We start from the raw sequence: 25,018 nt of genomic DNA on the forward strand, positions 1-25,018 counted from the left end.
TCTTTTTACCGAACACAAACAGATACCTATACGACGAGCCAGTGGCGTAGCTAGGGGGGGGCGGCGGGGGCGGTCCGCCCCGGGTGTCACCCATTTAGGGGTGACACCCGACCGCAAACATCAGTAGTGCCACCTATAAAAATTCGCAAAATGAAAGCGATGGAGTAAATCCTGAGCTATTTAAGATAAATTACAATTACTCTTTTTAAATATATTTTACAATTTTGATTGAATTTTGGGGTGACACCCACAATTTCCGCACCGGGTGCCACCCATGCTAGCTACGCCACTGCGACGAGCGAAGCGTATTTTTATTATAGGTAGGTACATAATAGTATTAATAGAATTACGCTCTTCATTTTTAAATGTAAGTTCCCTGTCGTCATTTAAAATGATAACGATTCCAAATTCAAACAGTATACCGGCTGTCAACTGCCAATATCCGTTGAAGACGGTTGACAAGGTGAATTGGAGTCTATTGATTCAGCGATAAGATCTAAACTTGATTGATTGAGGTCGGTCTAGGGCTAGGCTGTCATATTCTGACGGCGAGCTATTTATTGTGAAATGGACTAGAGTCAGACCAAGAATAGTCTGCAGCGGATTTGATAGCCCACGCAGTGAAAGTGTTATTTTAAACGTCAAACTTCCATGAAATTATGATGTATAAATGACACTTGCACTGCGTGGGCTATCAAATCCGCTGCAGACTTTTTTTGGTCTGACTCTATCTAGAAACCCACACTCTAAGTACTAATCTGCCCGATTCGAACTTTAAGATACGTCAATTAATAGATCTAGAAACGATATGGATTAGATGTGTCAGTGTTAAAAGTGACATTTTTGTTTGAAGAAACGTCACATTTGACACTGACATATCTAATCGATATCGTTTCTAGATCTATTAATTGACGTATTTTAAAGTTCGAATTGGGCCGAATGTTAAGCTATGTTACGCACTATGTTACATATGTAGTGCATAATTATTATCCATCGTATTTTCTCGGAAATGTTCGTATTTGTCATGCTACTTAAGCAAGCTCTTGACTTTTTGTACCGAGACTGACTGAAATAGCAAGACACGTTCGTACGTTTCCGTGAAAATACGATGGAACATGATGATTATGCACTACATCTGTAGGATATTGTAGCACAACGTTTGACATTGACAGTGACAGAGGAGATGCCACAGTAGGCAATGTTTATTGGTAACACTGACGCACAAACCGACAACAATCACTGTGTTAATAGACATTGAACTATTTTAGAACCGACACAGAGAATCAGTATTTGCGCCATGAGTTGATGTTGTTTTGACATCAAAAAACTATAGAAGCGGAGCGTGAATGTCGCGACCTAAACGCGTAAGCGCCCATGAATTTTACGGCGCTTACGACGTTTTAGTCGCGTGGTTGTAATTGCGACTTCATTTTTTGGTATGGCATCTCCATAATAATAATAACTCAATGGTTATAAGCTAGGCATAATTTCTAAATAATTTCTTATAAAGTACAGCTTTAAAAACAATCCGCGGTCCGAATTCAACACAATTTTGTAGGCGCCAAAAGAAACGTTTCATTGTACTGAGATTAAATGCTACTAATTCAAACCCATTTTTGACAGACTTCAGATAACAATTGAGCCCAAAGCCTGTCCCCTGGAGCGTAAATTTTTATGATCGACCTAATAAATCCGAATTACACGTTTATCTCTTCAAAATGGAGGCAGAACGCTCGAAGCGGATTAAAAAGTCCATTTTTTACGAATGTACAATCAGCTGCAGAGAGAGGTGACCCCCCTGCATAGACATTTATTTGCAGGGGGGGGCCACCTCTCTCTGCAGCTGACTGTACTATCGACCGGTTTGAAAAGTATTAAACATTATTTCAAAGGAATATGGTTCACCGATGGTTAGTTAAATCATTTAACTTAAATGTTACTATTATACATCGTTGAGCCAAACACTCGCTACACGCGAATATTTATTTATTTATGTATTTAATTAGAAATTTAAATCAGGCAACAAGGCCCATATTACAAATACCTTACAAACTAACATACTTCTATGTATTTTATAAACTTAAAACTAAACACTATTGCGGCGTGGCGTGGCTCCGTTGCATCGGCTGCTCTTGTGTCTTGTGTGTTGAATACGTACAGCGAGCGTGTGTACCTCTAGTGCATAATTATGTCTCATCGTATTGTCTTGCTGTCCTGTCTTCCTATTTCAGTCAGTCTCGGAACAAAAAGTACTGAGTTCGACTGAAGTAGCATTACAACTACGAACGTTTCCGAGAAAATACGATAGAAAATAAATATGCACTACATCTGTTGTGTGACCTCTGTCACCCCTGCGGCGGGCGGCGTCCTGTCTCTTATTTAATTAATCGTTTCGCGTAAGTACAGCTAATTACCGTACTACCGGATTTTACGCAAAAGAGCCAGATTACAAAATTCGACAAAGTTACTGGATTATAATGTTTAACACAACTAATAATGTAATAATGTATAATATTTATAATAAATTGAATGTACCTAATTCTAATGCCTAAACCTTCGTTGTTCGCAGGTCATCCCAGCTATGTTCCACACGGCGAGCATCTGGCTGACACTAGCGCTGGCCGTACAGCGATACATCTACGTATGCCACGCGCCTGTAGCGAGGACCTGGTAAATATCATCTTACCTTAGACAGCACATCCCAGCTATGTTCCACACGGCGAGCATCTGGCTGACACTAGCGCTGGCCGTACAGCGATACATCTACGTCTGCCACGCGCCTGTAGCGAGGACCTGGTAAATATCATCTTACCTTAGACAGCACATCCCAGCTATGTTCCACACGGCGAGCATCTGGCTGACACTAGCGCTGGCCGTACAGCGATACATCTACGTATGCCACGCGCCTGTAGCGAGGACCTGGTAAATATCATCTTACCTTAGACAGCACATCCCAGCTATGTTCCACACGGCGAGCATCTGGCTGACACTAGCGCTGGCCGTACAGCGATACATCTACGTATGCCACGCGCCTGTAGCGAGGACCTGGTAAATATCATCTTACCTTAGACAGCACATCCCAGCTATGTTCCACACGGCGAGCATCTGGCTGACACTAGCGCTGGCCGTACAGCGATACATCTACGTATGCCACGCGCCTGTAGCGAGGACCTGGTAAATATCATCTTACCTTAGACAGCACATCCCAGCTATGTTCCACACAGCGAGCATCTAGCTGACACTAGCGCTGGCCGTACAGCGATACATGTACGTATGCCACGCGCCTGTAGCGAGGACCTGGTAATTATCTTATTTATACCGCTTTATTAATATAATTGTGACGTTATCTATGAAAAGGGACCTTATTGTCGATGGCGCTTACGCCATTAACGATGCTCCGATATAAATACATTGCTGCGCGACGCTATGCGGCATAAGCGCCATCGACAATAAGGTCCCTTTTCATAGATAATGCCCCAAAGTAAGGCTAGCGTCCGCGAAGAATTTCGTTCATTAACCCGCCTTTTCAATCTTGACAAATTTAGATCTTAAAAACTTTACTCAAGTTATCTCGGAACTAACAATCAAAAATCATAACGGGTCTTCGAAATGTCAAGTTGTGGGTAGTCACATGTGAAAGTTGAATGTAAGAACTTTGCTTCGCTTCGCTCGCTCGTTTGATAAAGTCCTATTTAGACGGATCCAGAACATGCATGGGATTTTCGTTACATTGCGATATTTGGGCGTTCGACTGAATTCTTGTACTCTGCCTGTAGTAATGTATTGAATATTGCATGTAAGTTCTTGCGCCGTGTAAGTGGGCCTTAAATGACAAACTATGTGACGTTCCACAGGAAAAGGTACCTTATGGCGGCTGGCGCTTATGTAGCATAGCACCGCAATAGTATTAGAGCGACGTTAATAATAGCGTAAGCGCAAACCGCCATTTATCCGTATAATATTTTCTCATTAGTATAAAATTTTCCATTCACAATCCGCTCCAAGGATGTTTGCCAGATACATAAGCATGTATTGTCTCAGGTATGCCGCCATAATGTGATATATTTAGGGAATTCCACAGGAATGGAACGCTAGCGGTATTTCTGAAATATTCCGTGTATGACTGCCCAAATGTCAGGGTTGAAATGTGTATGCGGTCATAACATAATACCCGGTAATTACCTGCCTTAAATAATAGGAATTCCCTTATTATTTATGATTTATAAGAAATTTAATATTTGATGCAAGCTTAGGCCAGTCAAATTAGATAAAAAAAACCGTATCAAAGCAAGCTGCAAATCGTCTTTTAATATCTTCATTTGGTTCTAAATTAGTGTAATCCGAGTTGGCTCCATCCCAGGAATTGTAAAAAAAAATTCCGCTCACTCTTTTAGTTTTTTTTTGCTTCCGGTTGAAATGTCATTCATATCAATATTAAAGAGGGTTAAATTCTGAGGTGGCACCAGCAATGGGATATATGCCATATGTATTTATCGCAGACTTAAGGATGACTCACGTTAGAGCGAGCCGTGTCCAGGCCGGAGCTTCCGACCAATCGTTTTAGAAAGCATCACGTGATCGCCTGTCATGTCATAGAAAAGGCCCGGTCTAACGTGAGTCATCTTTTTTTTTTTTAAACAAAAGGGGACGAAGTGACATGACCACTTCTCCATTCAAACATAGTCCCAATTTTCCTCTCTGGGATCAATCGAGGCGACGTTTTCTTGACTATCAAATGCCGTAATGGCGGTCGTATCATGCGGTTCCTGAAACACCATAGAGAGCTTATACTTTATGGGGCATTATCTATGAAAAGGGACCTTATTGTCGACGGCACTTACGCCGCATAGCGTCGCGCGGCATTGTTTTATATCGGAGCATCGTTAATAATGGCGTAAGCGCCATCGACAATAAGGTCCCTTTTCATAGATAACTCCCCATATATGTGTAGATAAAGCAGTATATCTAACTGTACATAATTAGGCATTATGTAACAGTCACATAAACTACTATTAAACACTCTGTACTGAATTTCTCCGTAAAGAAATCTTGTCCGTCGGCATAGAGAAATATAGTAAGAATAGAGTGCTCACTCCATACATCATTTAGGTACCAAAACGACTATTATTTTCGCAGTCGACATCTAGCATCGAGTAGCGGAATTATCAGTAGGTACCGCTACTTGATACTAGAATGCTCTAGTATCGCGACTCACGAAAATTGTATTGAACAACAATTTACAACTAATATTAAAAGCAGAAGGAGTTGTAAATAGATTTCCGGTTAATCCGGTTATAATATTAGCTGAAAATTGTCGAGCCTTAGACTTTACGGTCGTTGCAACATCTATTGTCACGTAGCAGTACTGATAATTCCGCTACTCGATGCTAGATGTCGACTACGGAAATAATAGTCGTTTTGCTACTAAAACTAATGTAATATGGAGTGAGCACTCTATGTATTTTTTTCTCTATGCCGTCGGTGACGTCATTCACCAGTTGCGTGTCCATAAACAAGCCGCAATAAACAGGATGTAACGCTGATATTTTATTTGGCCGCATTTTATTGCGATCGTAAATTTCAGCTGAAATACTAGCTACTATAAAGTTACCGGAGAAAAAGTAACTACATAATAGGTAGTTTTACTTCGCTCTATTTAAGTACTCGTCTCATCTTCACTTGATATTTACCGGTCGCTTTTCGGTGAAGGAAAACGAGAGGAAACCGCACTAATCCCAACAAGGCCTAGTTTCCCTTCTGCGTTGAAAGGTCAGATGGCAGTCGCTTTCGTAAAAACTAGTGCTTACGCTAATTCTAGGGATTAGTTGCCAAGCGGACCCCAGGCTCCCATGAGCCGTGGCAAAATGCCGGGATAACGCGAGGAAGATGATGATATTGATGATTTAAGTACTCGCCTACAACCACTTAAGAACGAAAGAAGAAGTAGGTACGAAAGGAGTGCCTCGCGTCCGTTGGCTCGTTGGGTGGACATTCGGAAGATTGCGAGTCACTTCTGGATGAGATTGGCTCAGGACCGGGACAAGTGGCGTACTTGAAAAGAGGCCTATGCTCAGGAGTGGGCGATAAAAGGCTGATATGATGATGAGGAAGTACGCGCTTCTGTCCGCGATTTCGTGACGTTCACTACAGCTGTTAAACTGCAACCCCCATTGGATTATTAATATTAACCATCCGTGTCATCCGTGTGTCAAATAAGATTGCCGCAACCACGGAAATGTAAAAAATGAACACGGTTCACAATAGTTTCCATTCATGTCCATTTTGTGCAAAGTTACCGGAGACGGACTCTACCTTCCTGCAACTTACAAAATGCAAAATAGAGTATTTGACTGTATTTAAAATAAAATGACTTTACACCATGCATGAAATGAAGCACCAGAAGATTAATAGAGAAACGTAGACAGCAGTTATTTTTAGACACAATTTATATTTTAAAATCCGTATAAAACTATAAAGAGTAGGTAATTTGATTGTGACCTCACATGCTAGTGTTTCATATAAATTCCATAATAGCAAAATCGTTTTGACAGCTCTAAAAAAGAAACTAATTTGACTAGTAGTCAAATACCCTATTGTTAGATTTACATTTTGAATGCGGCTGCAGCAGCGTTGCAGAAGTTGGACAACGGGCGTAGACGCTGTAGACACCGTCAATCTGCTTGATAAAATGAGTGACAGCGCCTCCTTATAATTCCTTTGTTTTTGCCCATTAATATTGTTTAAAGTGTAATATCGATAGCTTATTATACCGTAAACTAATGTGGTAGTGTGCAGTGAATAGAGAATTAATCTTGAAGCGCGTTTAACCACCATTGTGGAGTCGACAGCCGGTAGTCCACGTGCTACTTGTAAAGTCCAGCTATCGCTTTACAAGAGCCAATAAAATCACCGTACACTGTCTTGTACTACCCGTATAATTTTAGTAGTATTTAAAGCTCCCAATACCTTGATGCTGGCGAAATAGTCCCACTGGGCTGAAGCCATCATTTTAAAAGAATGAATGACAGCAATACGGCGACGACAGCAGCGCAATTTATCAAGGGAATTGACAGTGTAATCGCGTTGGACGTTACGAGGAAAAATGCGACGTCCCATGGATAAATGTACCTTATGGCAGTTGGCGCTTACGCCATTATTAATGCCGCTCCAATACTATTGCGGTGCTATACGACACAAGCGCCAGCCGCCATAAGGTACCTTTACCCGTCGAACGTCAGAAATATCCATATATAGCCCCGCATGTAGGTACAATCCCGCAGATTTCTTTTCCTAGAGCGCTCATACGAGGCCGATTTGACTAACCAATTTGTGCACGCGAAATGCAATGAGAGTCGAGTCAATAAGCACCACATGCGCACATCACAAGGTTACTACCCTTATCAAATTCTTAAATCAGGAGGGCATTTCTATTAGAAAGTTGTACCAAATTTTTTTGTGTTAGAATTGGAAATTTTATATTATTTCTACTCAGAATCACGAGCTTTTCCATTTTTCCTGAGAAAAAACGTGTCCCAAAACTTTTGGTCCGTTTGGTTACGGATTTCAATACAACCGTAACAAAACGGACGACAAAAATTTGCATGAAATTTTCGGGACACTTTTTTTCTTGTATTAGGATCGAAAGAGCTCGTGATTCTTCATCTGAGTGGAAATAATATAAAAATTCAAAAATCTAAAATGCAAGGTGGGTACTACAACCTTAAATAGAAATGCCCAGAATCGACCCCCACGACTGTTCAGAATTAAGTTTACGTTACAAGACTTACAAGACAGCTGTAAACAGGCGGCCCTTGCTTTTCCTGGCGCTAATAAAGAGGCGGCATAAATATTGATCACTTGCCTACTAGACAAAGCATACTCGCGGTCACCACTTTTTGGCGTTCCCAAACGCGGTTACCAAATTATACAGGTACATTAGTAGTAGAGGATCCCTTAACGGGATAAGTTCGCCTTTGTACACATTTACTGTTTTCTCTCTGTGTTATTACTTATTTTGTGCAATAAAGTGTTTACTACTACTACTACTGCTTCACACACTACATACAGGGAGACATACACGACACACTACATTTACAGGGAGAGCAATTAATTTTATGTCCGTCCACATTTATTATCTGTAGTGTATCATTTATTATTTGTCTGTGTATTAGACCTTCATATTTGATCTCATTTAAAAAAACTCGTACTAATTTGGCTTGTAATTTCAAATCGGCGGAGTAAGATGCATTGCGATTGATGTCAAAATAAAATAAAATAAATTTGTTTAAAAATACTTTTCAAACAACAGGAGCTAAACATTGGCTTTTTTTTACAATGCAGTTATATTACAAGTTACAAACTTTCATAAATTATAAATAAATAATAAATTGTGTATTAAAAAATTTATTTTAAAACTACTTTTATTCCTTAAAATTTAGTAAATGTTGTGCTGTAACATTTAACAAACAAGTGAAAGCACGTGTGGTGACCACCAATATTGTCTTTACCATAAGGGCACACGGGGCCCGTGCCTAGGGCCCCCATCCTCGGGGGGCCCCGAAGGACAGAAGGTAACACTAGAACACTACATTTGATTACCATAATAAATAGAAGATCATATTAGAAAAATGTTAGTTTAATTTGCTTTCTTTACTTTCCAAAAGGGCCCCTAATTCTTTTGTATCCAAGGGCCCTAGCTAGCATAGTTTAAGACGGCCTTGGTGACATTGTAATTGCTTCATTGCGGAGTCTATATAACAAGTAGTCTGCCTGCATAAATTAGGACGGAACTTAAATCGCATGCCTTTGCCTTCGGAATTACAAACGGTTAGGAAATCATCAGGATTAGGCCCTTAAGCTGTCAACACGGATTCTCGTAAGCCTTTGGGTCGTATGTGACACAGCTCGGGTCATATGTGACAGGTTGGGTCATATGTGACACGGTTTTCCCTTGAAAAATGAATTTCAACATGTTTCTTTCACGGTTTTTATAAAGGTTTTTTGGAGATTTTTCTCCGTAAAGAAGAATTCTTAATTATGGTTTTATATTTTTTTATTGCAATATACCGGATGTGGCCTGTAATATATGAGCAAAAAATTTAACAGTAGGCTGTACTAGTGTACTCCTCATACTGACCAACATTTGTTGAGCAACTTTTAAAAATAAATTGTGGTTTGATTTTTAATACACTTTAAAGTTTATTCTAAGACGCAATGTATTGCGAATTTTGTTATGAATGAATGAATGAATGAAAACATTTATTTTCAGGCAACTATTGGCCCATAGATAAATACCTTAAAACTAGCATACATATTATTACAAAATATATCTTAAAACTAAAAACACAATTATGGCTGCGATGCAGTTCGCAACCCCGCAGTGTCAGGGAGCCGGCCGCGGAACCGCCGGAACTTGACACCCTTCGGCCAAAACTCCTCCTTGGTGAAGGTCGCTAGATGTTCAGTCGGAACGCTCAGCACAAAAGAATTAAAATTCACACTGTGTGTGTGTGTTATGTTTAAGGCGTGACAAGCAACGTCAATCACAATGATATGGCGTGGCGATGGCGTCCATTGAAGATAATATTTATTTTGTATGAAAAATAGGGAGTCTAAATACTTCATAATTTTTAAAAGTTGTTGAGCAAAAGTGTCACCGTTTGAGGAGTACAATTTATGTTTTAATTATTTGCTCGTGTTACAGGCCACACCGTGTATAATGTGATATAATGTACGGTTAGGTAGGTATGTACAGTCGCCATCAGATATATCGGAGCGGCCAAGGTGCTCACAAATATCGGAACACGCCTCTATTGTCAGGGCGTTAGAGCGCGTGTTCAGATATTGTGAACACCTTGGCCGCTCCGATATATCTGATGGCGACTGTACAACATAAAATAAACAAATTGATCAGTAGTAAGACAAATTAGTGTTCTCCTAAATAGAGTTCCACCGATAACATATTAGGTACAAACTTTACTACGGAACTCTAAATAACATACAAGGTGGCCAAAAAATAAGTGCATTCCCGTTGCCAGGGAGGTTTTGGGATTATACTATACTCAATACTGAGCAACTTTTACTATGGGACCAACCCCGAAATCGCGACGGGTGGGAGAGGGGACCGAGGCTTTGTGGAATTTGTCGCACAACATCTCACCAGAAGGGGAGGTGGTGCCAAAACTCCTCAAAAACACCTCAAGTAATTACTGATCGCCCCCAATATACCTTTCGGAATATATACCCTAAGGGCCACTTGCACCATTCATTAACCCGGTTAAACCTGGAGTTACCATGGTTACCAGTACAATTTCACTCTGGGTTAACGGTTTAACCGGTTAACCCCAGGTTAGTGGAATGGTGCAACTGACGCTAAGCGCCACTTGCACCATTCCACTACCCCGGGGTTAACCGGTTAAACCTGGAGTTACCATGGTTACCAGTACAATTTGACACTGGTTTAACGGTTTAACCTCTTAACCCCGGGTTAGTCGAATGGTGCAAGTGCCGCTAAGCGGACTTATATTAGGTACAACCAAGAAATACCCAAGAAACTAGAGACAAGAAGGAAGTCTCAAAATTAATCTGGAAGATAAACTCATTGCTATGCTAAACCCACTTGGACCATTAACCATTTTACGTAAGCCGTCGGCCGGGTTTGATTCGTTTTTAATATTCCTGCCTTTTGATAAGGGTGTAAACCGGTTTATATCTGTCGTATACTTTATAGCTTTAGAAACAAGTGCTAAGAGGAATATGATATCTAATCAAACATCAAACATCAAACATCAACATTTATTCAGCAAATAGGCCACAAGGGCACTTTTACACGTCAACATGGAATTTACATACAAGCAAAAAAAAACACATCAAAAATTATCAAATTCAAACTAAAGTATTACGATTTCTTAGAGATGTAAAAACTTAAAAAGTCTTTAAATGTTGAACTACAAAGAAAACTAGAAGTAGGTAATATAATTTAAAAAAACAGTATACAAAAACAAAAATTTAATGATTAACTACAACATTTTTACAGGTTATCTGTAACCAGACACATATAGATACAGATGTAGTGCGTAATGATTTTCCATCGTATTTTCACGGAAACGTACAAACGTGTCTTGCTATTTCAGTCAGACTCGTTACAAGTACTGAGGTTGACTGAAGTAGCATGACAAATACGGTGAACGTTTCCGAGAAAATACGATGGAAAACAATTATGCGCTACATCTGTAAATTATCGCGAGCTCGGAATACAGACAGACGCGGCGGGGGACTTTGTTTTATAAGGTGTACGTGTGTGTGTGTGTGTGTAGTGTAAGTGTGTGTGGTGTTTTATACAGGGTGGCTAAAAAATAACTGCATTCTCGTTGCCAGGCCGGTTTTGGGATTATACTGAGCAACCTTTACTATGGGCCCATCCGTGAAATCGCGAAAAAAAATTTGGCATTTTCATACATGTTGGCTGGTCCATTTTCCATGGGAGGTTTTTTTTTTGACTGGTCGAGTATACCAATAGGCAGTAAGGCCGCCATTGTATATAGATTATTTTTGTTTTTATGCAATAAAGTTAATAATATGTGTGCAGTAATAAATAATTAATAAGTAATTTGTATGTTTAACTGTTCACATTTCTATCTGTTATATAATAAAATTGTGTTATTTATATTATATAGCACTAAACAAGTACAACTAGGGAAAAAAAGTCTTGATCAAATCATTCAATAAGCCTAAGGTTGCTAAAAACGGTTTCATTTAGTGAATACTTTTGGAAATAATCACTCCGAAACTCAAAAATAAACCCTTTGAAAACAACGGACGTGTACAAACGGCCTTACGCTAATTTCGTTTATCATTTCAGAGTACGAAAAGTTTAACAATTAATTCACAATATTTTGTCGTTGAGATACCCAATCAGAATTAAATTATAACAACTTGGTAACTTGTTTGAGACTTGTTCTTATTGAAAACTTACTTGAACTTAGTACTTATTTTAAGATTTTGTTATTAATAACGTAAAGCAATTAGAAGGTTTTATATTAGTCCCTTGTTTTTGCCAAGTTTCATTTCGATGCGAAATGTCCGCACAAAATTGAAAAGAAAGTTTGATTAAATTTTTATTACGAATTTGGAATACAAGTCATTGAACTAAAATTAGAACATTGTTTCGACCGAAAAATATTTTTCGTTGAATATATGTAGAAATATCGTTATTACGTTTACAAGGATATGCTGCGAAACATCATGTGGTGGTCGCTTTAGTTTTGAGATTAGAATGGATTTTCATACAACATTTCCATTTAGTTCGGCCGAAATACCTACCTACATACATAGACAACATCCATAACTAGGAACAAATATTCGTGTTCACACACAAGTAAGTACCCTTATCGGGATTTGAACCCAGGACCTCCTGGTTCGTAGGCAACTAGCCTAGTCGGTAATGACACTAGTGACCCAGTGTCATTAATACCGACTAGGCTAGCTGCCTGACTCGAAGTTTAAGATACTTACGTCACGTTTGCTACAGCAAATCTTTTACGTATCTTAGGCTGTTAAAATTAATGACCGGCCATGTCAAATTTTCCGGCCTCTGTAGTAATATTATTGTGGGTCGGGCGAACACAAACAACTCATAATATCTTTAAAAACTTATATTTTTGGAAAAACACAGAACCAGAAAGCGTCATGTCGTACGTCCAAAATCAGTCTCCCCGAATGCCCGGTTACAATTCATGGCCATGGCGTGTTGCTATTCCTTTTACAATTTCAATTTCAATTTCAATTTATTAACGCAAAATGCAATTTTACAGGACTAGCCTAAGTCATTACATTTCTTATACCTAAGTTCAATTATAAATAATACTAATAATAATCAAAATAAAACAAAACGATTACATACAGATCATGTCATACAATAGATCGAATTTAAACATTTAAATCATTTGGTTAGTAACTCGCATATTTTCAAACAATCTTTCTCAATAACCGTCCAGCCGTCCGCAAACAAATCGCAGGAGTGTTGCACAGCACCGAGCTTATTGAGCGTGTTCAGCGCTCGGCAAACGGGCGAGTTGCGCCGCGAGACCGTGCGGGCAGGCGGGACCGCGAAGAGACGCAGCCGGTCAGCACGAAACCGGGTACGCTCGTCCGGGACAAATAGTCGACACGCCTCGCCAACTAACTCGGGGCAGTCCAGGCAACCACGCAGGATACGAAGCACGGTTATCAGCTGGTCGAACAGTCTGCGCGTCACTAGTGCGTTGTATCCTAGCGTGCCCTGCAGGTACGCTGTCGGATACATAAAAGGATAGTACCCGTACAGTTTCCTGAAGAGAGTACGCAGAAAACGTTTCTGAACCTTCTCCAGCATTAGCATGTAGGTTGTCTCGTAAGGACTCCACACGCACGAGCTTGCTTCCAGTTTGGATCGTACCAGAGCAGAGTACAAAACTTTAAAGACCCCTACATGCGTAAAGTCTTTGCAGATACGTGTAACAAACCCCAAGCGCTTAAACCCTTCCGTAACCAGAGACCGCATATGGTCATGAAAAGTAAGACCTGGATCAAAGAGCACCCCCAGGTCCTTCATAGAATGGGTGCGGGATAGAGACTCGCAATCAATGAGGTAGTTCGACAGTATTCCTTGCTTAGCCCTAGTGAAACTCATGACATGGCACTTAGCCACATTAAGAGAAAGGCGGTTTTTAACACTCCACCGATATATCGCATCCAGGTTACGCTGCATGTATTGGCAATCTGACGGGGTTTTGATATCAACCACGACTTTTATGTCGTCAGCATATATTAGAAGTTTACCATCAACCAGACAGCTCGAAAGATCATTCACCATAATAGAGAAGAGAAAGGGCCCTAGCAAGGATCCCTGACTAACACCAGATCTCGTTGGGTACGGATCGGAGTCGAAGCAACCAAGCCTGACGAATTGTTTGCGATCTTTCAGGTAGCTGGCAAATAATTTTAGGAGTAATGGGTCAAAACCTATCGCGGAGAGCTTCTCTAAAAGGATATCGTTGTCAACCTGGTCAAACGCTTTTCTGAAATCAAGGTATGCAACGTCAACTTGGCATCCTTCGTCCAGTTTATCCGAGACGTGGTTGACGAGCGAGAGAAGGTTTGTGTTGACAGAGCGGCCTTTTCTGAACCCATGCTGCGCATCACTTAAATAAGGATCCACCAAAGTGTACAGTTTAGAGTGCAAAACACTCTCGAAAACCTTAGCGAAAGAGCTCAGGATGGCAATGGGACGGTAGTTTTCGGCTCGTGACTTTTCACCCGACTTTAGGATTGGTGTCACTCTCGAAGTCTTCCAACTATGAGGATAGGTGCCAGACTTGAGCGCTAGATTGAATACATGGGCTAGAGGACCCGAAAGTTGGGATTTAAAGGCTTTAATTATAAAAGCGGGCACATTGTCCGGTCCAAGCGCACATTTCGGTTTAAGTTTATCAACTCCGAGTTCCACCTCACACTCAGAAAACCCAGAAATGCTTATGTGACGATCACTGCCAATAGCTCCTGCTAATTCGGCACTTAGCTTTGGCTCGCAGGAGAGGAAAACACTACTGAAGTAGTCCGCAAAGGCCCCCGCCGCTGCTTGTCCACTGAACATCCGGTCCCCACAAATAATACTGGACTCATATCCGCCCTTGTTACGTAGGTTCGACACATGTTGCCAAAAGGATTTTGGGTTCGTTTTTAGGCGTCGCTGAATATCATAGATGTAGGCATCATACGCTGCGGAAACTCTTCTTTTTATATCAGCCCTAAGCTCGCAATACAGACCATATACGTATGAGTCACGGGTGGCTTTCCACTGCCTGTGCAAATCACCCTTCCTCTTTAGGTCCTTGATTATGTCTGCGGAGAACCAGGTTGGATATACTCTGGTAGCTTTCCTACTACGACTCTTTTTGGGAACGCATGCATCGAAACAGCTGTACAATAAAGCGTACACATTTCGCCTGCAGAAACGTGCCGTCAGGACCATTGCGAGAGTGCCAGCTGACACCCCTGCCAAAGAGCTTTTTAAAAAACTCGGCATTCTTACACTGCCTGCAATAGTAATCATGCAGGTAGCGATATACGTGAGAGGAAACTTAGACACTTATAAAACGAAAGAGATGGGGTCAAATTACAATACGCGTAATGCTAGGAAACTTGTAGGGATTAGTAGGAAATTAAAGAAGTCAAATAAATTAACTCATGTAATGGGACCTACTGTCTATAATAAACTGCCACAAAACGTTATTGACGCACCAAGTTTGTGCAACTTTAAGCACCGTTTAAAGAACTGGCTCGTCGATCACCCGTTCTACACCTATGGGGAGTTCATGATACATACAGGGTCAGTGCGTATCTGAGCCGCATTGTAGTCAGTAACAAACTGTTATTTATTAAATGTATAATATTAATTTTACCTCATTTGACATTAAATATTTCTGTTGACTAATTTAAAATTGTAATTTTTAATCTTAGAATCGTATCACATTTACTATTATATTAATTTTAAATGTAATTGTTGACTTTTGTTTTTGAACTATTTTAAATTTTGATCTCAACATTATTTAGACATGTAAATCGGTTTGTTTTTAATATTAATTGTAATTTTAATATTGATCTTAATTTTATATTTTCAATCTTTATTCTTGATCTCAATCTAATTTTAAACTTTTTCTAATTGTAATTCGACATGTGAGTAAGTTTTGTTTTAATTTTCGATTATAATTGTACATATTATTTTAAGTTTAATTTTAATTTTTGATCTCAATTTTAACTGTATAATTCTAATTTTATTTGACATGTAAATTGGCTTTATGAATAAATGAGTATGAGTATGAGTATGAGTACAATTGCTCAACCGCCCCGTCTACGCATTTTTCAGCCAGCACGGCACTCCAATCAACCTTGGTGACTCGGTCGTACAACATAGGAAAGTCGGCCCTCTTTGCGAGATCGCGACAGTGGCTTCGTCACCCTTGTTAGTTTTCCAGCCGGGGGCGGGGTGGCGTCGACCTCGTTGTACGCGCCCGGTGGAACGTTGAAACCATTCACTGACTTGGGTCCCTGCCGGCCAAGCATCAGCAGACATAAAGCGCTCAAAGAGACTTTCAGGAACTAAAATGATGAAAGACGCATAGTTTTCATGGAGTAGCTTTAATTTATCAACTTTGAAATTGGCAACATGACATATCTATACTTTACACCCACTGACACTCGGCGTCATACTCTCTCATTCACACATCGTTAATTCAACAGTTCGTTCTATCACTCACTCGTTCACTCCTTACGTTCCAATCCGCGCATCCTACATTAAATATTCCTGAATTTTCTGTTTCTCCGATAACCTTATTTCTTTCCGTCGTTTAAATTCGCGCCAAGAGGAAACAATCTATTAAAAGAATAAAATTTATAAACCTAGACATTTGCAAGAAAATCCCACGTTACTGCCGATACAGTGAAATTTTATCGTAAAAGTATCTGACATTTAAATGTTACCTAACAATTTATGACTTTGAATAAATCACTTCTTTTCACTTGATTTGATGTTTTATTTATGAGGTAAATACAAGTTTGGATTTTCAGATTGTATTTTGTAAGTGGGCCTTAAGCACCCTTAACAGATTATTGAATGATAACTTATTTTTTAATACAGTTGCTCACAAAGTGCTACTTTACGTAGCTGTTTAGCGTGCGGAAAGTTGGTTATGTCGAACTAGTGCTTTTTACTTTTCCAATTTTTTTAAATTTATACTTGTTCCAATTCACGACTACTTATTGATGAGTGTTAATATTAGTTTCCTTTAAACGTCGTAATCAGCATAAAAACCTACTGTTAATGTAAGAATATGAAAAATATACATATTTCATATTTTAATACTTACCTCTTCATCATTATAACACGTTTATTTTTTAATATTGAATATTGAAAATTCCGTTCTTAATAAGGTGTCTGAATGGAACGGAATAGCTGCCAAACGCCCATAGATATAATATACTTAAAGACGACGTCTAAGCGAGCTGTCACTGTTACCACTTTTGTTTAGTGTACGATTAACAATGTTTTACTTATTTTTTCGCAACTGTATTAAAAAACGTCGTTCGATACACGTGCGGAAATGTCATTCTTCACTCGTCCCGAGTCTTCCCACTCGCCTGCGGCTCGTGGCAAGATATCTCGGTACTCGTGAAGTAATGACATACCTTCCGCACTAGCATCGAAATGTACTATTTTCTTATCATCTTATCTCTTTAAAAAAGAAAGTAATAAGCAAGAATATTCTGGCGCGTGTCATTCTGAAACGCTTGATAAAATATTTCAGGAATTCAATTCGTTACCTATAATATTTCATGAAGCCTTCTTGAGATGTTAGGCATCGCAAAAATATATGCTAAAGAACAGAGGCAAGGAAAACATTTTCACTCTCATAGAGTTTGACAAAATATTTTAAGATTTTCCCATGTGTTAGTACCTACGGTTTTGTGCGAGTTGAACACTCGTCAGCGCTGTTTAAATGATAATAAAACACCTACAAGGGTCAAACAGATCACTGTGTTATGTCTTTCCTGTAGACATACACAAGAGTTAAGGGCTATAAAGGTTAATTTTCTTATTTAACCCTTATCCACGTGAAAAGGTCCTCCTTTTATTTAGAGAACTATGATAAAATCATTGCTTACATGCCCACAAGCTGTTAACTATTGCCCACAGGAGAGAAAAATGTGCTGTTCGCGATAACACACTAGTTTTCTCTCCTGTGGGCAATAGTTAACAGCTTGTGGGCATGTAAGTAATGATTTTATCATAGTTCTTTAAATAAAGAGAGGACCTTTTCACGTGGATAAGGGTTAAATAAGAAAATTAACCTTTATAGCCCTTAACTCTTGTGTATGTCTACAGGAAAGACATAACACACTGATCTGTTTGACCCACAAATCTCCTCTACCTCATGATCACGATTCACGAACGAAATTTAATAAGCAATAGTAACTAAATAACCTCCTTGTGTCTCAATCCTCAGTATTGAGGGTCGTGACCTCCCTTTTGAATCACCTTCTCTCTCACGATCTCTCTCCATCTGGTTCTGTCCTTGGCGGTGTAGAGAGCCACGTGGACTGTGGAGTCAAGAGCGGAACTAAATAACACCAAACCTTAATTTGTTACAGGTGCACAATGCCGCGCGTCACGAAATGCCTGATCTACATCGGCATAGCGGCGTTCCTGCACCAGCTTCCTCGCTTCTTCGACCGCCAGTTCATCCCTCACCACACCGTCTGGCGTGGACACTACGAAGACGTGTGCAGGGTATGTAGCCAGGGTTTAGTAGTTACATGTATCTAAGGAGGAGGCGATCGGTTGTGAAAGAGGCTGGCTCAACTGGAATCCGCTGGAAAGAGCTGGAAGTAGCCGCTCAAGATTGTGACAAATGGAGGATTCTTCTGCGAGCCCTATGTCCCTAATGAGGAATAACAGCAATGCATCATGTATCTAAGAGTCCCAACTGTCTGTGATAGACACATCGGCATAGTGACCTGCACCAGCTACCTCGCTTCTTCGACCGCCAGTTCATCCCTCACCACACCGTCTGGCGTGGACACTACGAAGACGTGTGCAGGGTATGTAGCCAGGGTTTAGTAGTTACATGTATCTAAGGAGGAGGCGATCGGTTGTGAAAGAGGCTGGCTCAAATGGAATCCGCTGGAAAGAGCTGGAAGTAGCCGCTCAAGATTGTGACAAATGGAGGATTCTTCTGCGAGCCCTATGTCCCTAATGAGGAATAACAGCAATGCATCATGTATCTAAGAGTCCCAACTGTCTGTGATAGACACATCGGCATAGTGACCTGCACCAGCTACCTCGCTTCTTCGACCGCCAGTTCATCCCGCACCACACCGTCTGGCGTGGACACTACGAAGATGTGTGCAAGGTATGTCGCCAAGGTTTAGTAGTTACATGTACCTAAGGGTCCCAACTGTCTGTGATAGACGCATCGGCATAGTGACATGCACCAGCTGCCTCGCTTCTTCGACCGCCAGTTCATCCCTCACCACACCGTCTGGCGTGGTCACTTCGAAGATGTGTGCAGGGTATGTAGCCAAGGTTTAGTAGTTACATGTACCTAAGTGTCCCAACTGTCTGTGATAGACACATCGGCATAGTGACCTGCACCAGCTGCCTCGCTTCTTCGACCGGCAGTTCATCCCTCACCACACCGTCTGGCGTGGACACTACGAAGATGTGTGCAGGGTATGTAGCCAAAGTTTAGTAGTTACATGTACCTAAGTGTCCCAACTGTCTGTGATAGACACATCGGCATAGTGACCTGCACCAGCTGCCTCGCTTCTTCGACCGGCAGTTCATCCCGCACCACACCGTCTGGCGTGGTCACTTCGAAGATGTGTGCAGGGTATGTAGCCAAGGTTTAGTAGTTACATGTACCTAAGTGTCCCAACTGTCTGTGATAGACACATCGGCATAGTGACCTGCACCAGCTGCCTCGCTTCTTCGACCGGCAGTTCATCCCTCACCACACCGTCTGGCGTGGACACTACGAAGATGTGTGCAGGGTATGTAGCCAAGGTTTAGTAGTTACATGTATCTCAGGGTCCCAACTGTCTGTGATAGACACATCGGCATAGTGACCTGCACCAGCTGCCTCGCTTCTTCGACCGGCAGTTCATCCCTCACCACACCGTCTGGCGTGGACACTACGAAGATGTGTGCAGGGTATGTAGCCAAAGTTTAGTAGTTACATGTACCTAAGTGTCCCAACTGTCTGTGATAGACACATCGGCATAGTGACCTGCACCAGCTGCCTCGCTTCTTCGACCGGCAGTTCATCCCTCACCACACCGTCTGGCGTGGACACTACGAAGATGTGTGCAGGGTATGTAGCCAAGGTTTAGTAGTTACATGTATCTCAGGGTCCCAACTGTCTGTGATAGACACATCGGCATAGTGACCTGCACCAGCTGCCTCGCTTCTTCGACCGGCAGTTCATCCCTCACCACACCGTCTGGCGTGGACACTACGAAGATGTGTGCAGGGTATGTAGCCAAGGTTTAGTAGTTACATGTATCTCAGGGTCCCAACTGTCTGTGATAGACACATCGGCATAGTGACCTGCACCAGCTGCCTCGCTTCTTCGACCGGCAGTTCATCCCTCACCACACCGTCTGGCGTGGACACTACGAAGATGTGTGCAGGGTATGTAGCCAAAGTTTAGTAGTTACATGTACCTAAGTGTCCCAACTGTCTGTGATAGACACATCGGCATAGTGACCTGCACCAGCTGCCGCGCTTCTTCGACCGCCAGTTCATCCCTCACCATACCGTCTTACTGAGGGAAGTAGTGTCATAAGGTGCAAATTTTGGTATCGGATGAATTCACTTAGCACAGATGTAATATACGTATAGCTAAGCTATTTGAGCCCGGTAGACATCCGCCACCCCCTGGTAGGTAGGCAGGGGGGGCAGTCAAAGTAATTTGTAATGGATTCAAGCTTTCAACTCCTTTTTAACCACGTTAGAGGATGAATTTTTAAAAACGCTTAAATTACTTTTCTTGTATTCTAATAATATGCACGTATAAAAAGTTTCAAGCCCCACACTCGAAAAAATTTTTAATCTCCATACAAATTTTCATCCCCTATTTCGCCACCTTAGGGGATGAATTTTCAAAAACGCTGAAATTAGTTTTCTTGTATTTTAATAGTATATATTTTAACGAAGTTTGTAATTCGTAGCTTAAAATAAAACATGAACCCCATACAAACTTTCATCCCCTTTTTCACCCCCTTAGGGGTTGAATTTTCTAGTTTCGACTGATAATAGTAATAGTTGAATAAAAAAATAGCACCCCGATTTTGATTAATTCGTCAATATTTTTATTTTTTCTATTAAACTGTACATCAAAGGTCTCAAAAATGAATTCCTCATGCCCGATTTATCTGGAAATGATACCAAACTCGAGGTGGTAGGTAAATAGAAGCCGATATGCGGCGTGTAACTTTGGATGCTCCCCTGCCTACCCACCAGGGGGTGGCGGATGGCTACCGGGCTGGATTGGTTTAGCTTTACGTATACTACATCTGTGAATTCATCCGATACCAAAATTTGCACGTCCCATACATTTGGTGACACTACTTCCGTCACAGATGTATGCAGGGTATGTACAATCACCACACGGGATTGTTATTCCATTTAGGGTTCTTGCTAAATCCAAACCTAATACTAAATTATTTATTAATAAATTTCCTACAAATAAGACACATTAAAAAGATTATACAAATACATATCTAGTTACAACTAGTCCAAAAAAAAAACAATAATTAAAACAATACTTAATCTATCCTCCACCACTAAACATAAAACTAATACACAACAAAACCATACATCAAATAGGCACAAAAGACAAAAACACAAGCAATCATAAAAAATAAAAATAAAAAAACACATAAAACCAAACTAGGTACTCAAATAACCCACCCCGAGTCACTCCAGGCGCAAAAGTTCCCACCACACTCGCTGCGTTTCCGCGTTGAGTCGCAATAGATAACCTTTGCACCAGGAATGATCCGGTGCGGGGATCAAGACCCCTCTCACGCAAGCGACTCCCGAGCTCCCTAAAGAAGGACAGTGCCTCCAAGCACCAACACCCAGCGGTCTCCACCGCGAGCAGAACAAACAAATAACCACCCAAGCACGCATACTTTTCCCGCTTTCTAAGAGCGGCTATCTCGGCAGCTGCCCCTGCTAAATTGGAAATTCTATAGCGTAAGTATTGAACAACCAATTTAGCTAGGACCCTAAATGGCGCAACAATCGCGGAGCGTGATGGTACATTGTACATCCAGGGTTTAATCCTCAACATCATCCTTTCAGCCTTTTATTGGCCACTGTTAAGCATAGCCCTCTCTTTGAGTACGATACGACCACTTATCGCGTTCCAGAGTAATCTTATTCAGAAGTGCACTCGTCAAGGCTTTGTCAAGGATGCTATGTAATAAACAAATCAAATGCATTGAAATGGGTACGGGTATAACTCGTACCACTCGTGGTATGCCAGGCAACGTCTGGTACGAGCACCGTTCTATATTGGATCGGTAGTAATTTGATTTAATTTACATTTTAACACGCTATAGGCACGCTGAGCGCTTGAATACATGCAAATAAAAATGGTAGTTTTATAAATAGAAAAAATAGTTTTAGAAATAGATAGTTTGAAGTATTTTATAAAATACGACTTGGAAGCTCAAGTAGTAACATTATTTACCTACTTATTAATTTGGCCACCATAATCGAATTTAAACTTCTGTGAGACATACTAACATTGTAAAATTTGACGGTTTATAGACTCACTTGTTTTAAGTCACTCGCGAGACATATTTCGGAGAGCCTAGGTCTCCTTTCTCAAGCATGCACTAACACAGCGAGCAGCTTTCACGATAGCCTTGTATCGCGTACTACAGTCGTGAGTCTAAACCGTAAAATTATTCAATATTGGCTAACATATCTTTATGTGCTTAAACTTTGAACAAGAAGAAACATTGACATGCAATTATTCGGGTCAAATCTTACAATCTAAATTAAACCACTACCCATTATGTAATTGAGCTGAAACTTCACATACATACTATGTAAATTCGGTGACAATAAAATACATATGTACCATTGAGCTGATCTGATGATGGGCACAGGCGGTGGCCATAGTAACTCTGTGATAGAACAACGCAACGTGTTTTGTTCTGTTAAAGTACAGTCAGCGATAAAAGCTTATACCAAAAATTCTTTTTAAACACAAAACTTATTTGTTTGTTGTTGTTTCAGATACAAATAGCTCCATGGGTGCACTCGCTCTCCCTGGACGCCTATTTCATCTCCTACTTCGGCTTCCGCGTACTCTTCGTGCACCTCATCCCCTGCACGTCCCTCGTGGTCCTCAACATCCTCCTCTTCAGGGCCATGCGCACCGCTCAACTCAACCGGCAGAAACTCTTCAAGGAAAACAGGAAGTCAGAGTGCAAGAGACTCAGGGATTCCAACTGCACAACCCTAATGTTGATAGTCGTTGTCACTGTATTCCTTCTAGTAGAAATCCCTGTCGCCGTTGTCACTATCTTGCACATTATATCTAGCAGTTTAGTCGAGATTTTAGACTATCATATTGCGAATATTCTCATTCTTATCACGAATTTCTTCATCATTGTGTCGTATCCCATCAACTTTGCTATATACTGCGGCATGTCCAGGCAATTTAGGGAGACTTTTAAGGAGTTATTTATTAGAGGAGCGGTTACTAGTAGGAAAAATGGCGGATCTAGTAGATATTCCCTAGTTAACGGTCCTAGGACTTGCACTAATGAAACTGTGCTTTAGATAATTATGGAGATTTTTGTATATAAACTGTGCTATTTTCACTGATAGATTGTAGATTCTGTTTGTCTATTTTATATAGCTATAATAGACATATCAATATGTAGAAATTTTGGCGATTTTTTTGAGCGGCCTTTGTGTTATAAAATAAAATATCTATTAATAGTTGTAGCGCATAAAAATATTGAATGTTGTAATTTTGTACATTTTCAGTTACTTTTTTGTGACTTTGGCAGTTACCTGATTATGAAATATTTAGTAAATAATTGTTGTTTTTTTTTTGTTAATGATCAGCTAATGTCAAAGTCCGCGAATGGAGAGCCCCCATTCACAAAAAGTAGCAGAAATTAAATTGATTGTAAAATATAGATGTTGATAAAATTGTTTTCTTTTATTTCTGTAAATATATATATTTAAAATATAAACGTTTCTTATATATTGGAAACGTATAACGTTGTAAAAAGAATATGTAGATGTATTATTTATGTAAAACATTATGAGCTATCCTACCCGATTCGAACTTTGATATGTCAAATAATACGTCTAGATATGAATTAGTTAGATATTATGTCAGTGTCAAAAGTGACTTTTTGTTTGAAGAAACGTCACTTTTGACACTGACATATCTAATCCATATCGTATCTAGACGTATAATTTGACGTATCTTAAAGTTCGAATCGGGCCGCTTGTGTTACACTCAAAATATATATAAATGTGACTTGTGTGCTTATTTGACTGTGCGTTGTCTAAATTGGAATGAATTTTGTATTAAGGACCATGGCGAATTAAAACATCATTTAGGTTCACTGTAACTGAATAAAGAATTGTAATTATTACGTTTTGTTTAAATCTGTAACTTCCTAGATATAGATGGTCAAGCAAATCTTGTCAGTAGAAAAAGGCGCGAAATTCAAATTTTCTATGAGACGACATCCCTTCGCGCCTACATTTTTCAAATTTGCCGCCTTTTTCTACTGACAAGATCTGCTTGACCAAGTATATGTAATCACGTTGGATATCCTCTAGCATTTTAGGGTGGTTTTAGACTATAGTTCGTTTTTTTTAGCATTAGGAATAAGGCAAACAATCTTGATGTGTCTTTTAATTGAAAAACACATTTTAAAACTAAGTTACGGCAAATATGTAACAATTATGAATCTAATACGATCAGTTATATTCTTCTGCTTTCATAAGTAATATTAGTCACTGATTTTTAAAAAGCGTTTTTCAATTAAAAGACATGTCAAGATCGCTTACCTTTTTTCAAGTTATTTCTAATGCTAAAAAATGAACTATAGCTTTACCTTTTTTATACTCGCTATATTAGCTCGTTTTTGGAAGCGCGTGTCCCCAAATGTCAAATAGTGTGGACATGAAAAAGAAACCTTTATTAGGGAATATTACGCGAAACTCTGCGTAGGTGGCGCCACTACCACTATCTGTCACAATCGGGGGTCTACCGCGAAACAAGAAAATCGAAATTTCGTTATCCAACCACTCTTGCATATTCGAGCGATAAATAGGCAGATAACTAAATTTCGATTTTCGCGTTTCCCGGTAGGCCCTTGTTAACAAACCGCCTTGATGCATCAACGTCATATTTTATAGTCTGTGAAAACTTGT

The 25,018-nt window shown here is 40.2% G+C and overlaps 1 protein-coding gene across 1 annotated transcript in view; it reads left to right on the forward strand.

Moving 5' to 3' along the window:
- The window catches only part of LOC134801896 (sex peptide receptor), a 92,117-nt gene extending 67,888 nt beyond the window's left edge, over positions 1–24,229 (forward strand). Inside the window, exons 4-6 of the mRNA XM_063774548.1 lie at positions 2,570–2,670; positions 18,187–18,325; positions 22,850–24,229. Of these exons, the coding sequence (XP_063630618.1) occupies positions 2,570–2,670; positions 18,187–18,325; positions 22,850–23,398 (789 nt within the window). The 3' untranslated portion in view covers positions 23,399–24,229. The remainder of the gene's footprint in view (positions 1–2,569; positions 2,671–18,186; positions 18,326–22,849) is intronic.
- The last annotated feature ends 789 nt before the right edge of the window (positions 24,230–25,018 follow it).

This window comes from Cydia splendana, chromosome 23, assembly GCF_910591565.1.
Source record: "Cydia splendana chromosome 23, ilCydSple1.2, whole genome shotgun sequence".
Taxonomy (NCBI): domain Eukaryota; kingdom Metazoa; phylum Arthropoda; class Insecta; order Lepidoptera; family Tortricidae; genus Cydia; species Cydia splendana.